Source organism: Takifugu flavidus, chromosome 18 (genome assembly GCF_003711565.1).
Source record: "Takifugu flavidus isolate HTHZ2018 chromosome 18, ASM371156v2, whole genome shotgun sequence".
In the NCBI taxonomy this organism is placed as follows: domain Eukaryota; kingdom Metazoa; phylum Chordata; class Actinopteri; order Tetraodontiformes; family Tetraodontidae; genus Takifugu; species Takifugu flavidus.
The window spans coordinates 41918-65259 of record NC_079537.1 but is presented as its reverse complement, the minus strand read 5'-3'; the positions used below and the strand labels follow the sequence as shown (position 1 = coordinate 65259).

At 39.5% G+C, this 23342-nt stretch overlaps 1 protein-coding gene across 3 annotated transcripts in view; it reads left to right on the top strand.

Annotated features, from left to right (window-relative positions):
* Window positions 1-2821: 2821 nt before the first annotated feature.
* The window catches only part of LOC130515581 (myosin-9-like), a 35175-nt gene continuing 14654 nt past the window's right edge, over window positions 2822-23342 (top strand). For 2 of the 3 annotated variants that reach the window (XM_057015922.1, XM_057015925.1), the window contains exons 1-16: window positions 2822-3033; window positions 9402-9733; window positions 10574-10730; window positions 11387-11414; window positions 11489-11582; window positions 14100-14120; window positions 14895-14987; window positions 15069-15132; window positions 15232-15330; window positions 15456-15599; window positions 15719-15814; window positions 16388-16659; window positions 16784-16957; window positions 17040-17213; window positions 17413-17527; window positions 22803-22990. In XM_057015922.1, coding sequence (XP_056871902.1) covers window positions 9407-9733; window positions 10574-10730; window positions 11387-11414; window positions 11489-11582; window positions 14100-14120; window positions 14895-14987; window positions 15069-15132; window positions 15232-15330; window positions 15456-15599; window positions 15719-15814; window positions 16388-16659; window positions 16784-16957; window positions 17040-17213; window positions 17413-17527; window positions 22803-22990 — 2046 coding nt within the window. In that variant the 5' untranslated portion in view covers window positions 2822-3033; window positions 9402-9406. Of the gene's footprint in view, window positions 3034-9368; window positions 9734-10573; window positions 10731-11386; window positions 11415-11488; window positions 11583-14099; window positions 14121-14894; window positions 14988-15068; window positions 15133-15231; window positions 15331-15455; window positions 15600-15718; window positions 15815-16387; window positions 16660-16783; window positions 16958-17039; window positions 17214-17412; window positions 17528-22802; window positions 22991-23342 lie in introns of all 3 variants that reach the window. The other variant, XM_057015923.1, reaches the window with a different exon arrangement.

Sequence of the window (23342 nt, the reverse complement as noted above, 5' to 3'; positions counted from 1 at the left end):
ATAAAGTAAATTAAATATACATTTTTCGAAGAACAGACATGCAAAGTTATTAAAAAAATGCAAAAATGAAAAATCAACAATAAACAGACCTGTGAGAGTAAACAAGCAGGAGGTACTTTCTGTCAAGAATTTTATGTTAAAGAGTCTCATCTCCATAACTGTTTTATCTCTTTCAGTGTCACAGGGAGGGTACACAATGGGCGAAGGCAGGGTCCATCCCTGGATGACTTGCCAGTTCATCACAGGGCCCTATATGAGCATTTGTGAGTTTGGTACCTTGCTCAAGGGTACCTCAGCAGTACTCTGAAGATGTTCTGGAACCTTCCCCTACAACCAGAATACTTTCCATGTGGAATGAACTGAGAACCCTCCACTTCTCAGCCCAGTTCCCAACAGGCTTAGCTACCACCACACATATGTTAAAGTGGTTTTACATAATAGCCAGTTCCAGTTCCTTTCATGTGATACACAAATGAGCAGTGCCCTAATGAAGTTGGTTCATGGATCCATTAAGAGAACTCGATACTGTGTTGGGGTGGAACCTTCATTAATCCCTATGAAAGTTACTCATTTGGGGGATTAAGAGAAGTGGCTTGCATATTTTTTTTAAATTATTTTCAATGTTGAAAATAATACACCTGAACTCAGGTGGGGAAAAAATGAAGAAAGAAACATAATGATTTTAAATAAAGGCAATTACCAAGCTCTCACTAGTATGTTTATGTAGTTACAACCCATTTATTGGTTGAGTTACAGATGTCTCTTTCACCATGTTAGCCCTTGTCTTTTTCAGCCCAAAGGAAGTATGTGACCAATGCCATTCTTAGAATTCATTCTATCTATCTATCTATCTATCTATCTATCTATCTATCTATCTATCTATCTATCTATCTATCCATCCATCCATCCATCCATCCATCCATCCATCCATCCAGCCAGCCAGCCAGCCAGCCAGCCAGCCAGCCAGCCAGCCACCAGCCAGCCAGCCAGCCAGCCAGCCAGCCAGCCAGCCAGCCAGCCAGCCAGCCAGCCAGCCAGCCAGCCAGCCAGCCAGCCAGCCAGCCAGCCAGCCAGTCACTGGTCCTTGGCTGCTGGAGTTGGGTTACAGGAACAGCCTAAGCAGACAACACAAGCTGGAGGGATTTTAATACTGTCACTGCTTTACTTCATAAGAGTATTTTAAATTTCATTAAAATATTAATTTACATATTGTGGTTTGGGTAAGGTCTAAAAATAATGCACATTTAAGGTCTTCATACCAATTATTATAAAAGATTTGTAGGGCTAGTAATGTTAGCAATAGCAGCAAATGAAGACAACTCATTAACATACCTTTAAAACTGGACAACTCAAGCAAATTGTCTTTATTACATGTCATCAATGGAGCATAGTAAATGATAAAAGTCTATGACCTATGAAAAGTCAGGATTTTTTTTTGTCAGAGGAAAGAGGTGACCAGACATCAAAAAGGCTCCAAAGGTTCAAGAGCAAATGTAACCTTACACCTCTTCTAGCAAACACAATAAACCACACCTCCATCCCCCTCCTACTGGGCTTCTCTTATAACCATATAAGGCCAAAATACAGGGAAAGACAGTTTCTCAAAGACTGCAGCGCAAATAGGCTGAGAGTAAAAATGTACATTTATTTGATTCCCTCTGAAGCTTTGAATTCATATTGTCTGTGCTGTGTTTGCTTAAATCTGTTTTAGAGACTGAATAATAACCACATCTGGTCCAGCCTGAGAGCCATCTGTGCATAAAGTAAATACATAGTGCAGATTTATTTTATTGCATCAAGGTGCCTTTGAATGTGGCCTACATTGTCTTCAAGAAAAACAGCAGCCAGATAAAGAAAATAAGGAAAGCTTTAAGTATTCCAACTTTACTGCACATTCCAGTCAACATGTGTCATGTCAGTCCTTCCTGTGTACTACATACAAAGGAAAGAGGGGGGACATTAAACAATGTTTGAAATAATCCTAAATGACCAAAGTTGGAAGTATATTTCATTGCTTGTGTCACTATGTAAAAATTTTAAACTTGGCAAAGACTGATAACAGGATCACTTTAGCTATAAACTTACTATTTCCTTCACAATCACTCTCTTTAATTTAATAATTGGTAGTTTTTTGTTTATTTTCTTATTCAAGCTATCTTTATCCCAAACCCCCTCTTACAACTCAATTTATTTTGACAAATGTATATCACTGGTTAATTTATTATAAGGCTTAAATTTTCTCAAGGAAAATAGTGTAAAATAGGTTTTTCATGTTTATTATCATGATATTAATGGCATGCATATTGACCCAATTCATTGTATTTCTCCTACCAAAATTTTTTAAGATTACAATTTGAAATAAACATTATTTCATATTTTATATCTACCTCTGTCCTATATCACATTAATTAGCCTTGCTTGCTTCAAGAATCAAGTTATTTTCAAGAAAGATGTATATCAAAGAAGTTAACAGGATTCTCTAGGCTGCTTTTAAAATAGAATATATATGTGTGTGTATTGCAGTGATCATTGGCACGTGGGTGACACCCTGATTATGCCATCTATCTTTGTTCCCGGTTTTTACTTATATGGTCATAAACTCCTCAATGTGTTTCATACCATTCTCGATCAACATGGTTTTGAAAAAACTCTCTCTCCTCTTAAATCTGTTGGATATTTTTTTTCGTACATGTTGGCTCTGCCCAGAGGCTGCTGGGATTCCATACAACATATCTGTAGGCTCTAAGGATTGGTCTACAATTGATGTATGATGAAATCATGACCGTCATTGGCTAGATTTGTTTCATGTATGTCTAGGCCCGCCTCATCTTGGACCGCACCCGGGCCGTAGTAAGCTACGCACTATAAGGGAAAAATTATTGTGGACCTTTGAACAGCCATTGGAGGAGCAAGATCAGTTAAGATTAGCAGAAGCAGAAAAAATAGAATAGACGTACGAAGCTTGATCGTTACGGGAAAATAAGTTTACCACACGATTATTTTTGAACCCCTTCCAAGAGTCTTGTAAATCTGGTAAGATTGAAATGTCTCACTACCTTCATTCTAGATGGAGTACTTTCAGTATTCATCGGATTTTTGTAAGCGTCATGAAACGGGAAGCTCATGTTATAACTACAACTTCCACTGGCCTGGGTGGAGTGAGAGCGAATTTACAGATTTAACGCAATGTTTCGTTAACTTTCTTCAGTACTGCATAAATATTTCGATTCACGGTTATTCTTAAACTTCGGGATACTTTAAGACACAACAACCGTTTAGTAGTGAGCAGGTAATGTGGCTGTTGACGAAACGCTAAAAAGGCGCAATGGTAGAGACGGGAAGGAATTTGTCCGAATAAGGCAGGCCAGTGAAGACTTAGACGTATCTTTGAAAATAAAAGAAAGTTAAGACAACTTGTATTCGCTACATCTGAAAGTGTGTTGGTAGTTTGTGGCTGGCGTGTCACACAATGTGAGTGGCCACTTATGTCTGTCTTAAGGGATGACGTCAGTGGTTCAATGCAAGACGGTGTTTTTAACGCAGACCTGCTCAGACCATGAACCATTTCATATCATTGATTATATGTTTAGGGATCTGTGAGCATACGGAGTATTTCGCCTATTTTCCATGACTTGACTTGAATTTTGTTATTGAAATTGACACTTCTTTTTTTTTTTTTTAAATCTTGGTGGAGCCAGTTTCTAAAATTTGGTGAACTTATACTTGGCATTATTGACAAGGAAATGGCAAGTGAACATGCTTCTTTGTGTTTGGATCATTCACCTCATCACAAAACCTGCTCATTTCTATGTACAATTGGATGGATGCAGATGAGCTGAGAATTGTTTGACAAAATTTGAACCAGCTGAGAAATATTAACCAATTACAAGTTGCAGCATGGACTGCAGCTATATTAACATTTTGCTAGTTTTTTGAGATGTATCTTTTGTGACATTCTTTGATTATTTGCATTTTCATCTTGTGTTTGTGTAGGGTCAGCATGTACAGTAATATTTTAAGTGACATACTAGATGAGCTATGTGTGATGCTGAGGTTTCAGTGTGCAGTACATATTGTGATGCAGCTTAATGTTCTAGAGTGAATTTTGTACAGCAACAGTTCAGTTATACTTGAAATGGATCTATTAAAAATAGAATGTTTCTTAAAAAGGTTTTAAGAAATGGATCTAAAACAATGTAAGTCTTGGCCTGGACCTTTAAAAGACAATAGCACAGAATACAATCTACACTTTGGTCCAAGGGTCTCAAATTCAATTTTCCTGGTGCTGCTGAAGGTCGAGGCTGGGAGACTAGGCTACATCAAGTATTTCACAAAAAAAGGGTTTCAAGTATTCTGAAGTGTACAACTGATCCAATCTTCTCAATTTTTACTAATAATAATTCAGAACATGCAGAACAAGAATGGTTCTTCATAACATTGGCTTGTCTTACTTTCTCCTACTCCTTGCTGCCAGATACTTGGCAGCACTTTCTCGTACACAGTTGAGCCACATTTGGCTTGAGGGATGAAGTAACTGAGACTCTCAGTAGGAAGATGCTCATCTCTAACTTTGACTCATTAAAGTTAATTGTGCACCGGTTAAAAAAAAGGAACATATTCCGCTTGAACATTCTGCAATGGGAAGGTGGGGGGCAATTCTCGCAAAAATTCTCCGCCGGTCAATTGGCTCCATCTGAAGCATAGGGGACATCTTCTACAACAGAATCTCTGTGTCTGAAGTCTCAAAACCTGTAGTCACATTTGTCCTGTAGCTTTACAATGGTATCGGCACACTTCTTACCATTCAACTGCATGAATGCCGTGCATGCTGTGAAATGGCGTAGATTTGTCTGGGAGAGCTGGACTTTTCAGCTCCGGTCTGATGTCAACAATAAAAGCTAAGTCCATTAGCTATTTGGGATCACTTGCTACAGGAACAGTGATCCCATCCTTCTCCATGGAGGCTTGCACTTCTGCTCTTAACTCAAAAAAACCCTCCAAGTCCTTACCCTTGCTAAGACGATATACCTCAGTGAAATAGAGCACATCTGCATATGTTGACTCTCTTTCCTGCAAAATGGTGTGAAACTGCCAGTGGTTTATGCCTCTGGATCTGGATGATTGATGCATTTCACAATGCCAGACGTCACACTGTCAAACTTAAGCCATTTGCTGCAAAACGTCTGCAAGGGAGAGCAAATGCCTCTTCAGACCCTCCTCTTCCAGTTTTCTTTGAACAAATGCCACCAATACATTTTTCCTCCATGTCATTTTTGGAGCTCTCTTGGTTGTTATTCCAGCAAAATTCTAAAATTCTTCCATAGTAAGCTGGCATCCGCAATGGAATGACAGCTTGCGGAATATCTCCTGATCGGTAATTGTGAGCAACTGCTCCATCACATCAAAATTGTCATTAACAGCACAGACATGTATTGTGAGCTTCGCAGTGTCAGTGCTGTCTGTGCTATCATTAAGAGCGACTGAATGGAAATGTGTAGCTTTCTCACCCATTTGATTGTGAATGTTACCTGACATGTCAGAAATGTAAATGACCATTAATTTTTAGACTGACTATACTTGCAGCCTGTAACATGCACTGTTTGCAGAACTTGCTATCTTTGAATAGCTTTCCTGTCTTAGCCATCATCTCACTCGCCACGTAACTAGCTTTGACTGCTGAATCACTCTTTGCTTGCTTTCTTGAAAACATCCTGTTGCCTCAGTAAACATGTTTTAAGTGTGGTGACACCCTCCATGTTGGGATGTCCCTGTGCTCAACAAAAAATATTCTGAACCTGATCCTGCACCTACATTTTAATTGATGGTTAGATTTAATCAAAAAGACCTCTTCTTAAACTATTAGATCTATGTCCTATGCCAAGGTGTAAGTCCTTAAATATTAAAAACATTACAATTGGCAAAAGGGTGGTGGGGCCTCTCAAGGACTACTGTTGGGTGTCACAAATAAGACCCATGATATGCTGGTGTAATCCTTCAAACAAGGTTCAATGGAAGAGTAAAAGAAGAAATTGCCCTCTTTTCCTGTACAGGCAATCATAGCTAGAAAATATAGTAATTATTTACACATATTTACCTTTTTCCAGGTGTGATGTGCTTGACAGCTGGTTTAATTCTGATCTGACCTAAACTGAAGAAACGTCCTCTGTGCTAATTAGTTGATACTTTTACATTTTGCTCTGTTCATTGTATGTATTTGAGGCCTGACTGAAGGATTGCTGCTTGAGGTGGTAGATTATTGACTATGATTATGGTTGGTAAATCAAGGTACTTATAGAAAGAGGTCTGGATCTAGCTGATGGGATCTGGGATGTACTACCGGTCAGGACGGATCGATGACTCGAATAGGTATTATGTATTTTATTCGCAAATTGGAATTGGAAGCTTAAAGCATTACAGGTCTCAGAAATGATAAACTTGAGGACGTTATCCACTGTTATGTAAAGGCGAGTAACAAGTATATCATGGTTATGAAGGTGATCCAAGGTCCCTGGCTTTGATCCTGACTGAAAGTCTTGTTGATACTTGTTGGGTGGCCTTTCATCCTAAACTTGTAAGTGGCAAGGGTACCCTGACGTCTTCAGGGGTTCCTGTCAGGCTTTAAGTCATTGAGCTTTCATATTGTGTTTACAAAATGTTTTGCAATGCCAAGCAGAAAAAATTCTTATGTACTTAACTCAGGGGTGGGGAACCTCCGGCCTCCGGGCCGTATAAGGCCCGCGAGACCATTTCTACCGGCCCGCAATGCAATAAGATTGTAGTATGAATGAATTAAAAAAAATAAAAATCAGGAAAAAACGTATCGGCAGCCATTCATTTTCTGAGATAAAACGGACGGTAATGTTATGTCCGAGCAAAGGTCAGGGTCAGTGAACACAGCATGTGATGTACGTAGTGGGCTGGACTGATTGACACGGACGAAAAATTGATGTATCATGGCGACCGTCAAGAAAAGGAAGGTGGATGCAGAATGCCGTTTATTCCAGGAGAAATGGACAAATGATTTTTTCTTTGTCGAAGTAAAAGGCAAGCCAGTGTGCCTAGTTTGTGGCGAGGCGCTGGCGGTGATGAAAAAGGCAAATCTCGAGCGCCATTACAGCACGAAACATGCTAAACTCAACGAGTTGAAAGGACAGATGCGTGTGGATAAAGTTAACGCTCTTCGTCGGAGTTTGGAGGCTCAACAAGCAGCTTTCATACGACCATGTACCGACAGAGAGAATATTACACGTGCAAGTTTTGTGGTGAGTGAATTAATAGCCACAAAGCTGAAACCTCACGCCGAAGGAGAGTTCGTGAAGGAGTGCCTCGTAGCCGCCGCTGAGGTTCTCGCGCCGGACAAAGTAAAACTTTTTCAAAGCGTTAGTTTGTCTCGAAGAACCGTTGCAGACAGGATTACTGACATGGCACAAAATATTGAAAAAACACTGAAGGACACTGCAAGAGACTTTGAGTATTTTTCTCTGGCCTGTGATGAGACAACTGACATCACAAACACAGCGCAGCTTGCCATTTTTGTGCGTGGGATTACCGCCAAGTTTGAAATAAAGGAGGAGTTGTTGTCTTTGCAAGCCATGCATGGCACTAGTAAAGGTGAGGATTTGTTCAGTCAAGTTGTTGTGGCCATGAACAATTTTGAACTGCCATTTGAGAATTTGAGCGGAATCGCCACTGATGGAGCACCCGCAATGGTTGGCACGCAAAAAGGATTGACTGCATTAGTCAAAAAAGAAATGAGCCGTCTGGATCCAAGTGATATAGTTGTGTGCCACTGTATCATACATCAAGAGAGTCTGTGTGCACATTCCCTGAAGCTTAACAATGTGATGAAAACCGTCGTGTCCACCATAAACTTCATCAAAAGCAGAGGGCTGAACAACCGCCAGTTCAAGGAGCTACTCAGCGAGCTTGAGTCAGAGTACGGTGATCTGGTTTATCACTGTGAAGTGCAATGGCTGAGTCGTGCAAATATGCTCGCTCGGTTTTATACACTGCGGGAAGAGGTCAAACACTTCATGGAGATGAAGGGGAAACCTGTCATGGAGCTCAGTGATGGCAAGTTCCTCAGTGATCTGGCCTTCATGGTGGACATCACCAAGCACCTGTCAGAGCTAAACATCAAGCTTCAAGGTCCCAACCAGCTCGTCAGCTCTCTGCTTTCAAATGTGAAAACATTTGAAGTGAAGTTAAGGCTGTGGCAAGGACAACTAGAAAGGGGAAACACTGTGCACTTTCCCACCCTGCAAGAACAAAAGCCTGATGTTATGACTGAATATGCTGGTGAATGTGCAAAACTCGTTCAGGCATTTGATGAGAGGTTTCATGATGTGAAAAACATACAAAGGGAACTAGACATGTTTGCTACGCCATTTAATGTGCATCCATCTGATGTGCCAGACAAATTCCAAATGGAAATAATTGAGCTGCAAAACAACAACGAACTCAAAGCTAAATACAACGACCTCTCTCTTCTGGACTTTTACAAACTGTACATTAGTGCTGAGGATTTTCCCATCTTGAGGAGACATGCCCTGAAGTTTGCATCTCTGTTTGGGACAACGTACGGCTGTGAACAGTTCTTTTCAAAACTGACACTTGCAAAGACTCTCTTCCGCTCAAGACTGACTGACCCAAACTTGGAAAACCAGCTTCGAGTGGCATCATCATCACTGCCAGCTGACATTAGATGCCTCTCCAAAGAGAAGCAGTTCCACCCATCGCATTAGGTGTAGAAATGCAGCAATTATTGTTATTATTATTGTCTTTATTACCTCCGCCAAGGAGGTTATGTTTTTGCCGGCGTTTATCTGTCTGTCTGTTAGCAAGTCTGTCTGTTAGTTTTTGTGAGTAGAGGCCTCGAACAGGCCCTTACAGGTCTCTTGCCTCAACTCTGCACCTCTTTTTTTTTTTATTGTTTTGTATGATAATGTAAAAATATTTAACTTGTTTGTCATTTTATTCTATTTTTTTGGTGATTTTATATGCATGTGTGCTAAATAAATAATTCAAATTCAAATGCAGCAATCATGAGACTTAGTAACACAGTGGTTATAGACTTTTTTTCGTCTTTTTTTGCATCCCTAGGTATGTGTTCATAATAGTATGGCCCTCGGAGGACTTTATAAAAACTGAAATGGCCCTCGATATGAAAAAGGTTCCCCACCCCTGACTTAACTGAAGAGAAAAATCCTTGCCTGCTTTAATATAATGAATAAAATTTAAAGTTGCATTTGGTAAATTGAAACTGCGGATGTGATGTCTAATTCCTAGAGTGGATTGGATAACCTAACAAGTATTATTTTAACAAGTGTTTTGATTAAGCTGTTCAGTATTTCTTGTTTTCACTAAAGGTCTTTACAACTGCTGTTCTCTCCCAAAAACAGCCACCATGTCCACCGCAGAAAGATTTCTGTATGTGGACCGCAATCTGGTCAATAACCCACTTGCACAGGCTGACTGGGCCACCAAGAAACTGGTGTGGGTGCCCTCAGAGCGCCTGGGCTTTGAAGCTGGCTCTGTGAAGGAGGAACGAGGTGATGAGTGTGTTGTGGAATTAACAGACTCTGGAAAGAAGGTCAGGGTGAACAAGGATGACATCCAAAAGATGAACCCTCCAAAGTTCAGCAAAGTAGAGGACATGGCTGAACTCACCTGCTTGAATGAGGCCTCTGTGCTGCACAACCTGAAGGAGCGATACTACTCTGGTCTTATATATGTAAGTATGATATACTGTTCAGTTTAATAGTAATTTAGAATCAGCATAACACAAATAGTTCTGTTGCTACATTTGTAAACCTTGACTACCGCAATTACAAGAGCTGACCATGGCAGACCAGGCTGTTTAACAACAAAGTTCTTTGGCTACAACAAAGTAATCAGATGAGCAGAAGACACCATTTGCTATAGTAATTCTTAAATTTTTTAAACTTTTTTGTTTTTCATTGCAATGCATTGGTGCCTGTTGTAGTTATATATAGTTTAAAATGGTGCTTAATTGTTTTGAGATCAGCATCACTGTCTAGTCTCGCAGTTTATGACCAGACTAGTTTACTAAAACTAGATTCACTATGCAGCCTGAGAGCTTTGAGCTTTTAAATCTTTTTTCTTTTTCACTGTTTCCCCATCAGTGTTTCATACAGACAGATTTTGGACGTGTTACAAACAACAAAAGTCATATTTTGAATGGAACCTCGTACCACAACAAATGCTATTTATCTCTCTTCTATGGTGCTCTGAGTAATTTATAACACGGTCACCTCAAGACATTTTTCTGTTATAAGAGAGCTGGTATTCAGAGATGCTGTCATTATTAAGTCACAAAAATAATTTAATTCTGGAAATTATGCATGAATATGATTCTAAAAAGTTACAGCGCCAAGGTCCATAGAACGGTAGTTGTAGGAAAAGAAATCATGGTTTTTATGTTCAGTCCAGTTTTTTTTTCTTTTTTTTGTGGGGGAGATTTATCTTCAGGTTTCACTTTCTCATTCTACTGTTAAGTTAAACAATATACTTTCCTTTATACTAATTTTAAATGCCATTTTCTATCCAACAGACATATTCTGGTCTTTTCTGTGTCGTTATAAATCCCTACAAAAATCTGCCCATCTATTCAGAGGAAATTGTTGAAATGTACAAAGGCAAGAAGAGACATGAAATGCCACCTCATATCTATGCTATTACGGACACATCTTACAGAAGCATGATGCAGGGTAAGTCAAGTCATTGCTTAGTGTGTAAGATTTTCAAGGTTGTGCAGTAGATAAGAACAGGCCAATGCGAATTATTGAAGTGTTGGACAGTATCTCTAAATTTTAAATTTTCCTTAACATCCCATAATACATGGTAGGTTTTCTGTACATGTGAGGACATGTATTGAAATGAAAAGAATGATTTGGGTAGCTCAAAGTGAACTTGTATACAAAAAAACTAAAACATTGGCACTGGGACTCTTTGATGCAAGTCATACTCTTTAACACTCCATGCATTGACTCCAAGATGAGATACTTCAATAACCATCAATAATAACTAGCTGAAATTATTTTGCAAACACAAAATGCATCTATTTTGCTGCCAAATATTTGAGCAGGTTTATTTTATTTTTTTTGTCTTAACAGATAAATTACACTCATGGAAAATATTACAGGCATGCAAACATTTCCTTTAGGGGTCCACTATTTTATCTTCCTCTTGTTTGTACTCTTTGTCACGGTTATGGATTGTCAGCAGCCAGATATTGACTTTGTGTAGTCTGCAGCTGTTTTTTGTCAGTTTTGGGTAATGTGATGAAATATATTCACATTAAATATATACAGCATTATTACTGTACAGGTGTTCCATAATCAGCATTTGTGAATCTTTTATACAGATCGGGAAGACCAGTCCATTCTTTGCACGTGAGTTACAATAACAATTTGACTTCAGTTCTCATTTTGATCGACTGGCTCACGTTGACACTAAGCTTTCATAGAGGAGAATCTGGTGCTGGTAAGACAGAGAACACCAAGAAGGTCATCCAGTATCTGGCTCATGTGGCCTCCTCCCACAAGACCAAGAGAGATCAGGTCAGTCCTACATCATATTAAACAAATCATCCAAGGTAGTTTTCTCTGTCAACTGGACTGATTTTTTTATCTCAGTCCAGTTGACAGAGAAAACTACCTTGGATACAATGACCTGGATGACTGAGAATTTACATAAACAAATCATCAGCACCTTCCTTTGATTCTGTACATGTACTGTATTTTGCGACCATAAAGCGCACTTAAAAGTATTACATTTTCTCCAAAATGGACGGGCCTTGTAATGCAGTGCACCTTGATAGTGCACCAAGTTCTAAAATCTGTAAATGCTTTCGCAAAAGCCATTTTGGAGTCATTTTATTCATTTCGGATACAGAAGATGATGTACGTGTGTACATTGCTAAATACACGCTAGCATGCATGTTTTAAGCTAGCGTACTGGTATGTTTTACCATGCCTGCCCCTATAATCCGGTGTGCCTTATGTATGTGTTAAATACAGAAATAGCACCCGTAACTGAGACTGTGCCATTTAATATGGTGCGCCTTATGGCCGTGAAAATACGGTATCCTTTTTTTAAAAAAAACCTTAAAACCATGTTAAACTTATGGGTATCAATTGTCAAAGTCTTGTCAATTCTGCAGCATTTACAGGACAGGATTGAAATTGTGGTACTCCCCAACATGTCCTAAATATAAACAGTAAAATGGTGTGAAGGAACTATGTAAAAGAAAAGTGTATAAAAAAACTTGAGTCTGCAGTCCCCCCAGACTGAGCCGATTTAAGAGGATACTTGGAAATTTACTTGAATAACATGTTATCCAAGTGATTATTCTGGCTATGGTCATTTAAGTCTTGGTTAATGAAGAACTAATAGTTAATACTTATAATATATGCGTTAGCGGCTGTAGCGTTTTATAAATTCTACATTGTTTAATGATCTTTCTAGAAGAATGCTTTGGGGTTTTTTTTTCCCCCCAATGACCACCTCCAAGCTCCAGCACAAAAAGTTGAAACATTCGCGAACCATAGGTTGCACACTCATGTGCGTGGCGGCGCGGCGGATTTTACTCTGGAGAATCAAGACCGTAACTGCCACTTCCTCCATTCTGTCAGCAAACAGGGAGTAATAAATAGAGTAATCAATAATATAGTTTTTATTCCGTCAACTATTTTAGCACGTATCTCCTTCTAGACGCTTTGGCGTAGAGACACCAAACTTTCACAGACCTGGCTAAATTATGGTTTGGCACCTGGCCCTCTCGACCCTTATCAGCTCGAGTTAGAGTGGGAGACTACGTGACCTAGAGTGGAACAGCAGAAAAATTCTGATCGAAAATCTCCCAAACAAATTGCCATAACTGACGCTCCTAGATTAATAAAGAATACATCATTTTGTAGCTACAAGCCTTGAATAACTCACAATTATCGGTTTGAGGACGATAAAATTAACCAGTGCCCTGTAAAACGAGCTGATGCACTGACTGGCCCGCTCAAATCTATTACCTCAATGCAAAACAGAGCGGAGGAAAACGGCTCAGAACTGACAGAAGCTTCTTGTTTAATTCATCGTTTCTCTATCACCGGGTGAGCTAAAATTATGAAACTTCACACAGATGTATTTCAAAGCCTTGTGGTTCTAACGAGCCCAGGGTCGGTGTTAAGTGGTCCAAATCGGCATATGAATACGGGTGGGTTTGACCGGAAATCTGTGTGTGGGTATGGGAGGGGCTGCTCACAGGCATTGTGCAGGCACTGAGGCTGCACAACATAAACTCAATCGCCTTGGTGGGGGCAATAGGCAGATATGGATGGGTAACAAGCAGACATGGGGGCAGGGACCGGCCAGAGGGTGAGGCATAACCTCACAATTTCTGCGGAATTGTCTAGTTTTTTATGTTATTGACAGGATTATACAGACAAAACTGGGTTCTTGCTGAAATTGGATTAGGGTTATATGATTACATTGAAACACAGTTGATTTGCAGTAAGAGAAGTGTAGATAAAAAATGGCATCGATGTGTGTTTTTTCCTCAACATTCATTGAAAATTGTCAATAAATCTAAAATTGCTTATAGTGCATCAGATGGACTAAAGCCAGATGTTGATGAATGGACACTTTAATGATTGTATTCTTTGAGTTAGCTACTTACTTATGTTAGTTTATGTGTCATACTCTGTACTTTGTAAAAAGGGGGCATCTTAAGCTCATACAAGCTGGCAACCGGAAGCTAGACCTATCTCAATGTTTAGGACCAGAAATCTGGGACCTAAGAGGCCTATAATAGGACTCTGTTATCTATATGGCAGCCTAATGTTAACCTAGCACTTTGCAGCTAAGTAAAGAACAGTATCAACCAGAAATGCTGAGCAATATGAGGGGAGAATAAAGTTATCTACCATTTAGAATGGCCAGACTCTTTTTGGTGTTCAATATGTGAAATATCTCACTTTACTTAGTGCTGCATTTATCTAAAATCTACATTTACATGTCCTGTTAAAAAGTAAGAATCAACCATTGTTTATGAGGATGTTGTACTTCTCTCTTCTTATCAACAGAACAGCTTGGCCTTCCCACATGTGAGTTAACTCTTGCTCATTTCTTGTCAGTCCTCCATCTGCTTTTGCCATCACTTTCCTGCTCTTAAACTCCATCCTGTTTTCTCTTCCTGTCAAAGGAAGCAGAATGTTGAGGGAGGTCTTTCTTTGTTTCACCGGCAGACATCCTTTAGGTAGACAATAAGTTGTTTTTTGTAGAATGCATTTTAGATTATTCTATTTATTATTGTTTTTAATCCATTGTAATGGTCCTTTATGTGTTCCATATTTTCATGTTTAACTGTCTACATGTCAGCATTTAAAATTTGTTAGCTGCCAATGTCTTTGTATTACATCCAGAATTCTCTATTTTCATACCGTTGATTATAAATACAGCCATGTTTCAATGTATTAAAAAAAAAGCACAATTTTGCTTTTTTGAAATTTAGTTTGTGCCATTTTATTTTCACGGGATGCACTGATCCTGAACCAAAAAATGGTGTAATAATAGGCTTAAGTGATAATTTAACATTTTACACTTGATGGAGTTCCTGATGCTATGTTAGCTGAAAGTTTGTTGTAAAGATCCGTCTCACTTTCAGTCTTTTTCATTGTCTTGATGTTTATATAGTGGTGCACTAATGTGGGTGACATGTGGTGTCAACTCGTGTGTATTGCTTTTCCTGTTATCCCTGTATGTTTTTCTTTGTGGTTTTGTCTTTGTATATTCATCATAAAGAGCCTAAAATGACTTTTGGGATGTCAAATGCCAAGTGCTATTTGGCATTTACCATTCACTGTCTTCATTTTCATTAGGGTGAGCTGGAGAAGCAGTTGCTGCAGGCTAACCCCATTCTAGAAGCCTTTGGAAATGCCAAGACGGTGAAAAATGACAACTCTTCCCGATTTGTAAGTCTTGAAATTCATGTAGACTGTTGTCAAGATTAACTATTTTTTAGTGTTTATTATTTTGTTTTGTTTTTCGCCTAGGGAAAATTCATCAGAATCAACTTTGATGTCAATGGTTACATTGTTGGTGCCAATATTGAAACATGTATCCTGGATCCAACGATTTTCAGTTGTAATACACAAACCAGATGAAATGTAATCTCTGTCATATCAGTTTACTAGTTCTTAACAGATGGTAATGTAGACTTGTTGGAGAAGTCCCGAGCCATTCGGCAGGCCAAAGATGAGCGGACATTTCACATTTTCTACTACTTGCTGACAGGGGCTGGAGATAAGATGCGCAGTAAGTGAGGTGGAGGTGAATACTTGAGCTGTATTTTGAGGGGTTTTTAAATGTCAGTATTATGGAGCCTTGCCGTGTTTTTTTTTTTTTTTTTTTTTTTTAAAGGTTCTTTATCTCACTTTTAGATGAACTACTGCTGGAAAATTACAACAATTACCGATTCCTTTCCAATGGGAGTATCACAATCCCTGGGCAGCAGGATAAGGATTTGTTCATGGAGACCTTAGAAGCCATGAAGATTATGAGTATCCCTGAGGATGAGCAGATAGGTTAGGAACAGAAATTAAATATAATTAGTGCAATATGTGTATACCTGCATGTGTGTGTCTGTGTATATTTATATTCATTCTTTTTTTGTGTGGGTATAATCTTGTTGTTTTTTTCCCAGGTATGTTAAAGGTTGTGGCCTCTGTGCTCCAACTGGGCAACTTGAACTTCAAGAAGGAGCGCCATACAGACCAAGCCTCTATGCCTGACAACACTGGTATGTAAGACTTCTGACAAGTTAATGATTCTACTACTCAATTTCCCTTTTCTCCCTCCTGGAATCTGTGTCCTCCTGTGTCGGAAATCACCCCCCCCCATTCCCTATATAGTTGAATCAATAGGGTGTGTGCAATTTCATAGTGGCCTCTGAATGTTAAGCTAGCCCCATGTAATACACTCGATGTGAAAAGTACTGCACAACTAATGCGCTCCTAAACAAGCAATATAACCCATCATCACTTGCGGTTGCACTCAAGAAGCTACATGTGATGCTAATTATTAATTAAAAATCAAGTTCAATATTAAGGACATAATAGTAAATCAACAGACAATCATTATGTGTTTTATAGTTAATCTAATTAAAAATAAACAATTTAAAATTATGTGGTTGTGACTCATAATTATCTGGCATATATTTATTATCCAACACTAGGACAGTTTGAAAGGGTTTAGTGCCCAAAAGTGGAATTTCATCTAACTCCCAAAGTAGTGTGTACTGTAGGAAATGGGGAACGAGTGATTTCAGACACAGCTGCCATCATTTTTGTCCTCATAATCTCTTCTGCTATAGCTGCCCAGAAGGTGTGCCACCTTATGGGCATGAATGTGATGGACTTCACCAGGGCAATCCTGTCACCCAGGATCAAAGTGGGCAGAGACTATGTTCAGAAGGCCCAGACTCAAGAGCAAGCAGAATTTGCTGTGGAGGCCCTGGCCAAGGCCACATATGAAAGAATGTTCCGCTGGCTTGTCATGAGAATAAACAAGGCTCTCGACAAGACTAAAAGACAGGGAGCGTCCTTCATTGGCATCCTGGACATTGCTGGCTTTGAGATCTTTGAGGTATTGATTGTTGTGACAATATTAATAATATATATATAATTAAAAGCTAATTTTAAGGCATTGATGCTTTCTTTTCCTTTTTTGTGCTGTTTTTCTTAACACATAATCATCCACTGTCTTTCAGCTAAACTCATTTGAACAGCTGTGCATCAACTACACCAATGAGAAGCTGCAGCAGCTCTTCAACCACACCATGTTCATTTTAGAGCAAGAGGAGTACCAGAGGGAGGGAATTGAGTGGAGCTTCATTGACTTTGGCCTGGATCTGCAGCCCTGCATTGACCTTATTGAGAAACCAGTGAGTTACAATATGTACTCTAAAAAGCAATCAACATGGTTATGTTAGTAGAATGTATTGTAAAACTGTGCACTTGATGCAGGCCAATCCTCCTGGTATCCTTGCTCTCTTGGATGAGGAATGCTGGTTTCCAAAAGCTACTGACAAAAGCTTTGTGGAGAAGGTCCTCCAAGAGCAAGGCACTCACCCAAAATTTTTCAAGCCAAAGAAATTGAAGGATGAAGCAGATTTCTGTGTTATTCATTATGCTGGCAAGGTAAACACAGAAAACTCATTAATTAATGAGAAAATGGCTCTAAATGCAATTGATTAGTATATAGTGGAGACATAAGTGTAATCCCTCGTGAATTGGTTTTGTCCTAAAGTTGTAATACCAAATTCATTTGTGCAATGTGACGGACAGCTTGCGTGTCCATTTCATGAGACCAACCCAGCTGGTTTGTAATATTTCTCAGGTTGACTACAAGGCTGATGAATGGCTAATGAAAAACATGGATCCACTAAATGACAATGTAGCTACACTACTCAACCAGTCTACTGACAAGTTCATCTCTGAGCTCTGGAGGGATGGTGAGAGCTATCTATACAGTATCTATTTATAAAATCTATCTGTCTATACTGTCTATCTGTATCTATACAATCTGTCTGTCTATACAGTCTATCTATACAGTTTCTAATCTAAAATGTCAGTAGAATTTTGACACATTTTTTTAAAATCACAATTTAAGAGATGATCGCTTGAAATTGAGGCAGGGCGTTTACAAGTTGTCCCTCTAAATATGATAATTATGTCTAGGATAATAACTGAATTACTGACAATAAGCTTTTTCAAAGAGGAAGGGTTGAAGTCTAATCTTAAAAGTAGAGATAGTCAGCCTGCCGTACCTGGACAAAGAGCTGGTTCCACAGCAGCCTGGTAGCTAAATGCTCGGCCCCACATGAGACCTTTAGAGACTATGGGGACCACAAGTAGACCAGCATTCTGAGAGCAGAGTGGTCTATTGGGATTATAAAGGGTCACTAGCTCCTCCAGGTAGGATGGAGATGGGCCTCTGAGGACCTTGTAGGTCAGCAGAAGGATTTTAAAAATGATTCTAAATTTAATGGCTTGCCAATGAAGCGACACCATTACAGGAGTTATGTGATCTCTTTTGTCAATACCTGTCAGAACTCTGGCTGCAGCATTTTGGATCAGCTGGAGGCTTCTTAAAGAATTGTTTGGACACCCTGATAATAAAGAATTACAATAGTCCAGCCTGTAAGTAACAAATGCATGGACTAACTTTTTAGGATCTTGCCATGTCAGTAGTTTCCTTATCTTTGTGATGTTCCTCAGGTGAAAAAGGCACTTCTAGAGACTAATTTAATGTGTGAGTTCAAGGAGAGATTTTGATCAAAAGTTACTCCAAGATTCCTCACAGAGTGACTAGATGTTAATGAGATACCATCTAGAGTGATCATGTGATCTAATCTATCCCTGAGAGGTTCAGGACCAAACACCATGACCTCAGTTTTTCCAGAGTTAAGGAGAGGGAATTTGAAGACATCCAAGACTTTATGTCTTTAAGACAGGTCTGAAGCTTCACGAACTGCTCTGTCTCCTCTGGTTTCATGGATAGATACAGCTGAGTGTCATCGGCATAACAATGAAAATTTATTCAATGCTGCGAATAACGTTCCCTAAGGGAAGCATGTACAAGGTGAAAAGGATTGGTTCAAGTATAGAACCTTGAGGAACTCCATGGCTAACCCTACTGTATGAAGAGGGAATGCCATGGACATGAGCAAACTGGTATCTATCAGATAAATATAATCTAAACCAGTCTAGTGCTGTGCCTTTAATCCCAATCAGTCGTGGGATCGTGGGGATCAGTATGTTCCAGTCTCTGTAACAAGATACTGTGATCAGATTCAAATTCAGGTCCTTTATTGTCCCACACGGGGAAATTTACAGTGCAACAACAGCAAGAGCACGCAGAGAAAAATAAGATGAAATAGAATAAAATAGAATTTGGAATATACAAAGAGGATGTATATTTACAATAATCCAGGTAAATGGATACTCAGCCCCTGTATACCTGTACATAGTACAGAGGGTGAATACAATATACATATCAGAATATATAATATTCAGATTGTGCTCGCGGGCGTTATGTTTATTGTGCAGTCTGACAGCATCAACTGTATCAAAAGCAGCACTGAGGTCCAGTAGAACCAGCATAGAGACCAGTCCATGATCTGAAGCTATAAGAAGATCATTAGTAACTTTAAGAAGTGCTGTTTCTGTGCTGTGATGAGCTCTAAAGCCTGACTGAAACATCTCAAAGAGGCTGTTCCTCTGCAGGTGCTCCAGTAACTGAGTCACCACCACCTTCTCAAGAACTTTAGAGATAAAAGGAAGGTTGGATATCGGCCTGTAGTTTGCTGAGACGTCAGGATCCAGTGATGGTTTTTAATCAATGGTTTAGTTACTGCCACCTTGTAGGACTGGGGTACATGAGCTGTCACTAAAGAACAATTGATCTGGTGAAGAATAGAGCTGCCTATCTTTGGTAAAACATCCTTCAGCGGGTGTGTTGGGGTCTAAAAAACACGTGGTGGACTTGGATTTCTGAATTATTGAAGATGCCTTAGAAAAATATATAGGGGTGAAAAAGTTTAAGGGCTCGTTGGAGACCCTGTATGTTCCCACAGTCAGCACATCTGGTGATGGTCCAGTTGTTGGGATGGCCTGGTTAGCTTTTTCTCTGATAGCTAGAACTTTATCAGTGAAGAAGCCCATGAAGTTTTCACCACTAAGGGAGGAAGGGATATGTGGATCTAAGACACTGTAACTCTTGGTCAATTTGGCCACAGTGCTGAAAAGAAATCTGGGATTATTCTGATTTTCTTCAATTGAAGAAGAAACATAAGATGTTCTAGCCTTACGGAGGGCCTTTTTGTAAACTACTAGACAGTCTTTCCAGGCTACATGATAGCTATCTATTTTACAAGAATGCCACTTCCTTTCTAGTCTTCGCACTTTCTGCTTGAGGGTCCTGATATGTGAATTATACCAGGGGGCACACCTCCTCTGATTTACTATTTTCTTTTTCAGGGGGGCAACAGAATCAAGCGTGATTCTCAGTGAGGTTGCTGCACCTTCAGCAATAGACTCAACCTCAGCAGGGCTAAGATTTTAATTATTTATCCCTGAGGAAACACACGGTGGTCCTGGGATTAGCACAGGGATCACTTCCTTAAACTTAGCTACAGCATTATCTGCTATAGTAAGATTGTGTTCTGAACACAGAAGAAATAATCATAAATAATCATAAATGTAAAAGTGATCAAAGAATGGTCTGACAGGAGTGGGTTCTGAGGGAACACTGACACATGTTCTACCTCAACACCATAAGTCAGAACTAGATCTAGGGTGTGGTTGAAGCTATGAGTTGGTTGGTTTATCTGCTGGAGGAAACCAACTGACTCAAGTAATGAAATGAAGCCATTTCTAAAGCTGTCATTTACAACGTCTACATGGATATTAAAGTCTCCAATGATAATGACTTTGTCTGTTCTAAGGATCAAGTCAGATAAGAAATCAGAGAACTCAGACAGGAACTCTGAATGTGGCCCAGCAGGGGGCTGATATACAACTACAAACAAAAGTGGCTTTTCTGCCTTCCAGCTCAGATGGGTGATGCCAAGAGTCAGGCTTTCAAATGAACTGGAGCTGTGTTTGGGTCTAGGATTAATTAATAACTTGGAGTGATAGATTGCTGCCACTCCCCCTCCTCAACCAGTAACACGAGGAATATGATAATTAAGATGGGTAGGAGGAGTAGATTCATTTAAGTCGCCAATTACCAGGGTCGGTTTCTTAGCAGGTGTGTTGCCGAGTGGGGAAAAATGGTTAGCCACGGGAAACGGTTGATGGTGCACCATGGGCTGTTGGTTTGGGCTACGCTTCCTATGAACCGTCACCCAGCCGCCCTGGCTAACCGGCTGCTCAGTTGTGCCAGGGGACGGCTAGCTGTAGCTATGCTAGGTAGGTCCGCAGCAGCTACCTTCTCCTGGCTACCTGACACAACTCCAGACAACTCCAAGCTGCGGAACCATGTCTCAAGCTCGCTAAGTCTCGCCTCCATAGCCATTAATAAACTACACTTTCTGCAGCTATTCCCTTCACTAAAGGACGCAGAAGAGTAACTAAACATTTCACACACTGAATGGACACTGGGTGAGACACCGGGTGAAACAGATGGTGAGGCCATGCTAGTGCTAATGATCGGTAGAGTCCTGTATTTGTTTAATTTGAATTATTTCTCCTTGTTGGCAAGTAACTAGAATTGCCCGAGTATTTAAATTTTTAAATATCCAACAAACACCGTGCACAGTGCACCAACGAACTCTCTTGAGAAAACAGGAAGTGACACAATACGTTACTTAACGGATGTCCCCCATACCTTGAACATACCAAAGCTATATTTAAGTTTTGTTTTGTAGCTGTTTTTACCAACAGTATGACCACCAAAACTTATCAAATCTGATCTTTTGAAATCTGTTATGGACAGGACTCAATAATAACTTTAGTAAATGCCTTAAACCTTCCTGTACCTATACTGCTCTGGGGGGCGCTAAACTGTTCTGACTGCAGTCGGTGAGATCACTTTTCTAGAATGATGTGAACTTGGGAAAAAAATTGGATCTGGAAAAAATCTGATTTAGGCCTGTTATGTTTGTTCAGACAATACACTCTGGGAACAATCATGATTCATTTAATTTCAGCATGATTAAAGCCACTGTGGTTTTGGGAATTTTCATTTCACCAGAATTCTTGAGCAGTTTTACTCAGATCTGTGCTTTGATACTCTACTGTTTCAGCTGTGTAGATAGTTCTTTTGATCGCAAGGCTTGGGTTTTACTCATAGACATTTTCAGCCATAAGGTCCATTACAACATTTCATATCAAGACAGATGAGGGTCTTTCTATATCTTGTCCGATAAATTGAATTAACCACAAGTTGGCTCCAAAAGAGGCCCTTATAATGAAAAGATTCATAGCAAAGGGTCTAAATACTGCCAAATTAATGCAATATTGTCTTTTATTCACTTTATTGTTAAAAATCTACAAAGATGGTGCATGTATAAAAAATGTGGTTCTGTTTTCAGTTTCATTTCTTTGGGGTATCAAGTGTAGATTGTTGAAATAATTAAATGCAATTATTTTATATTCATACACCAGTGCATAGGCTCCTTTTTAAATTTCCTCTTTACTTGATTTCCTTTTTTCTAGATTTTATGTTCCTAAGCTTCCTAATAATTTATAGTTTCTTATTACAAAGTACATACCCCCCCCCCAAAAAAAACAAAAAAACACACAAGTGTGTGTATTGTGCAGAATACACATATTGTGCAGAATATGAAATATGATGGCTTAATGCTGGCATTGAAGTCTTCCTTTCTCCTTCTGTGTAATAGTGTTGTTTGGGGACCCCTGGTATTGATCTTGGGTTCTGCAACAATGGGTATATACTGCATGGGTTTTGTTATTTTTCCCATCCTGTCACTCTACGCACACACACACCTGTGTGAGCACGCATGTAGTCTTGTTTTGACTTGGTGTTTGTGCTCACTGTGTTTGTGTGCTTTTTGTCACTCACTGATTTGTTTTCTTTAGTGTTTACTGTATTAATATAGTTTTTGATGGGTATTAAGCTGCTCATTCTCTTGTCTATTTACAAAGAGGATATGCACTTTGATTTGAGCTTTTCTGGTTTGAATAGTCACATTCATAATTTTGCATGATAATCTACATGAATGCATTTCCCTCACATTCCTTTTATGTTTTTGTCTCTTGTAGTCGACCACATTGTGGGTCTTGATAAGGTGTCTGGTATGTCTGAGATGCCGGGTGCCTTTAAAACCCGTAAGGGCATGTTTCGCACAGTGGGTCAGTTGTACAAGGAACAACTATCTAAGCTTATGGCGACCTTGAGGAACACTAATCCTAACTTTGTCCGCTGCATTATCCCAAATCATGAGAAAAAGGTAATGTATTTTTGCATCCACACTGTCGGTATTAAACAAATTTCTGGTACAGTATATAATAGGCAAGTTTCCACTGCAGGTAATTTTATGGGGCCCAGTCCATTGGTGTGTGTCTCCACTGCAGGAACCTCCCAGAATGGCCATTTACAGGAACTTTTACAGTTCCCCTAGATTGGCCCTAAAAAACTCCTGGAAGGAGCTTGAGGCTTACACAATTACTAATTGGCTAAACTTAGAGCATTATGTGTTGTGAAACCCAGGAGAAGAGAAGTATTAGCATAGCAGACTCTGCTTCCCCTCTCATTCATAGCATCCACTACTATGTACACGAACACACAAATTAGAAGTGTGG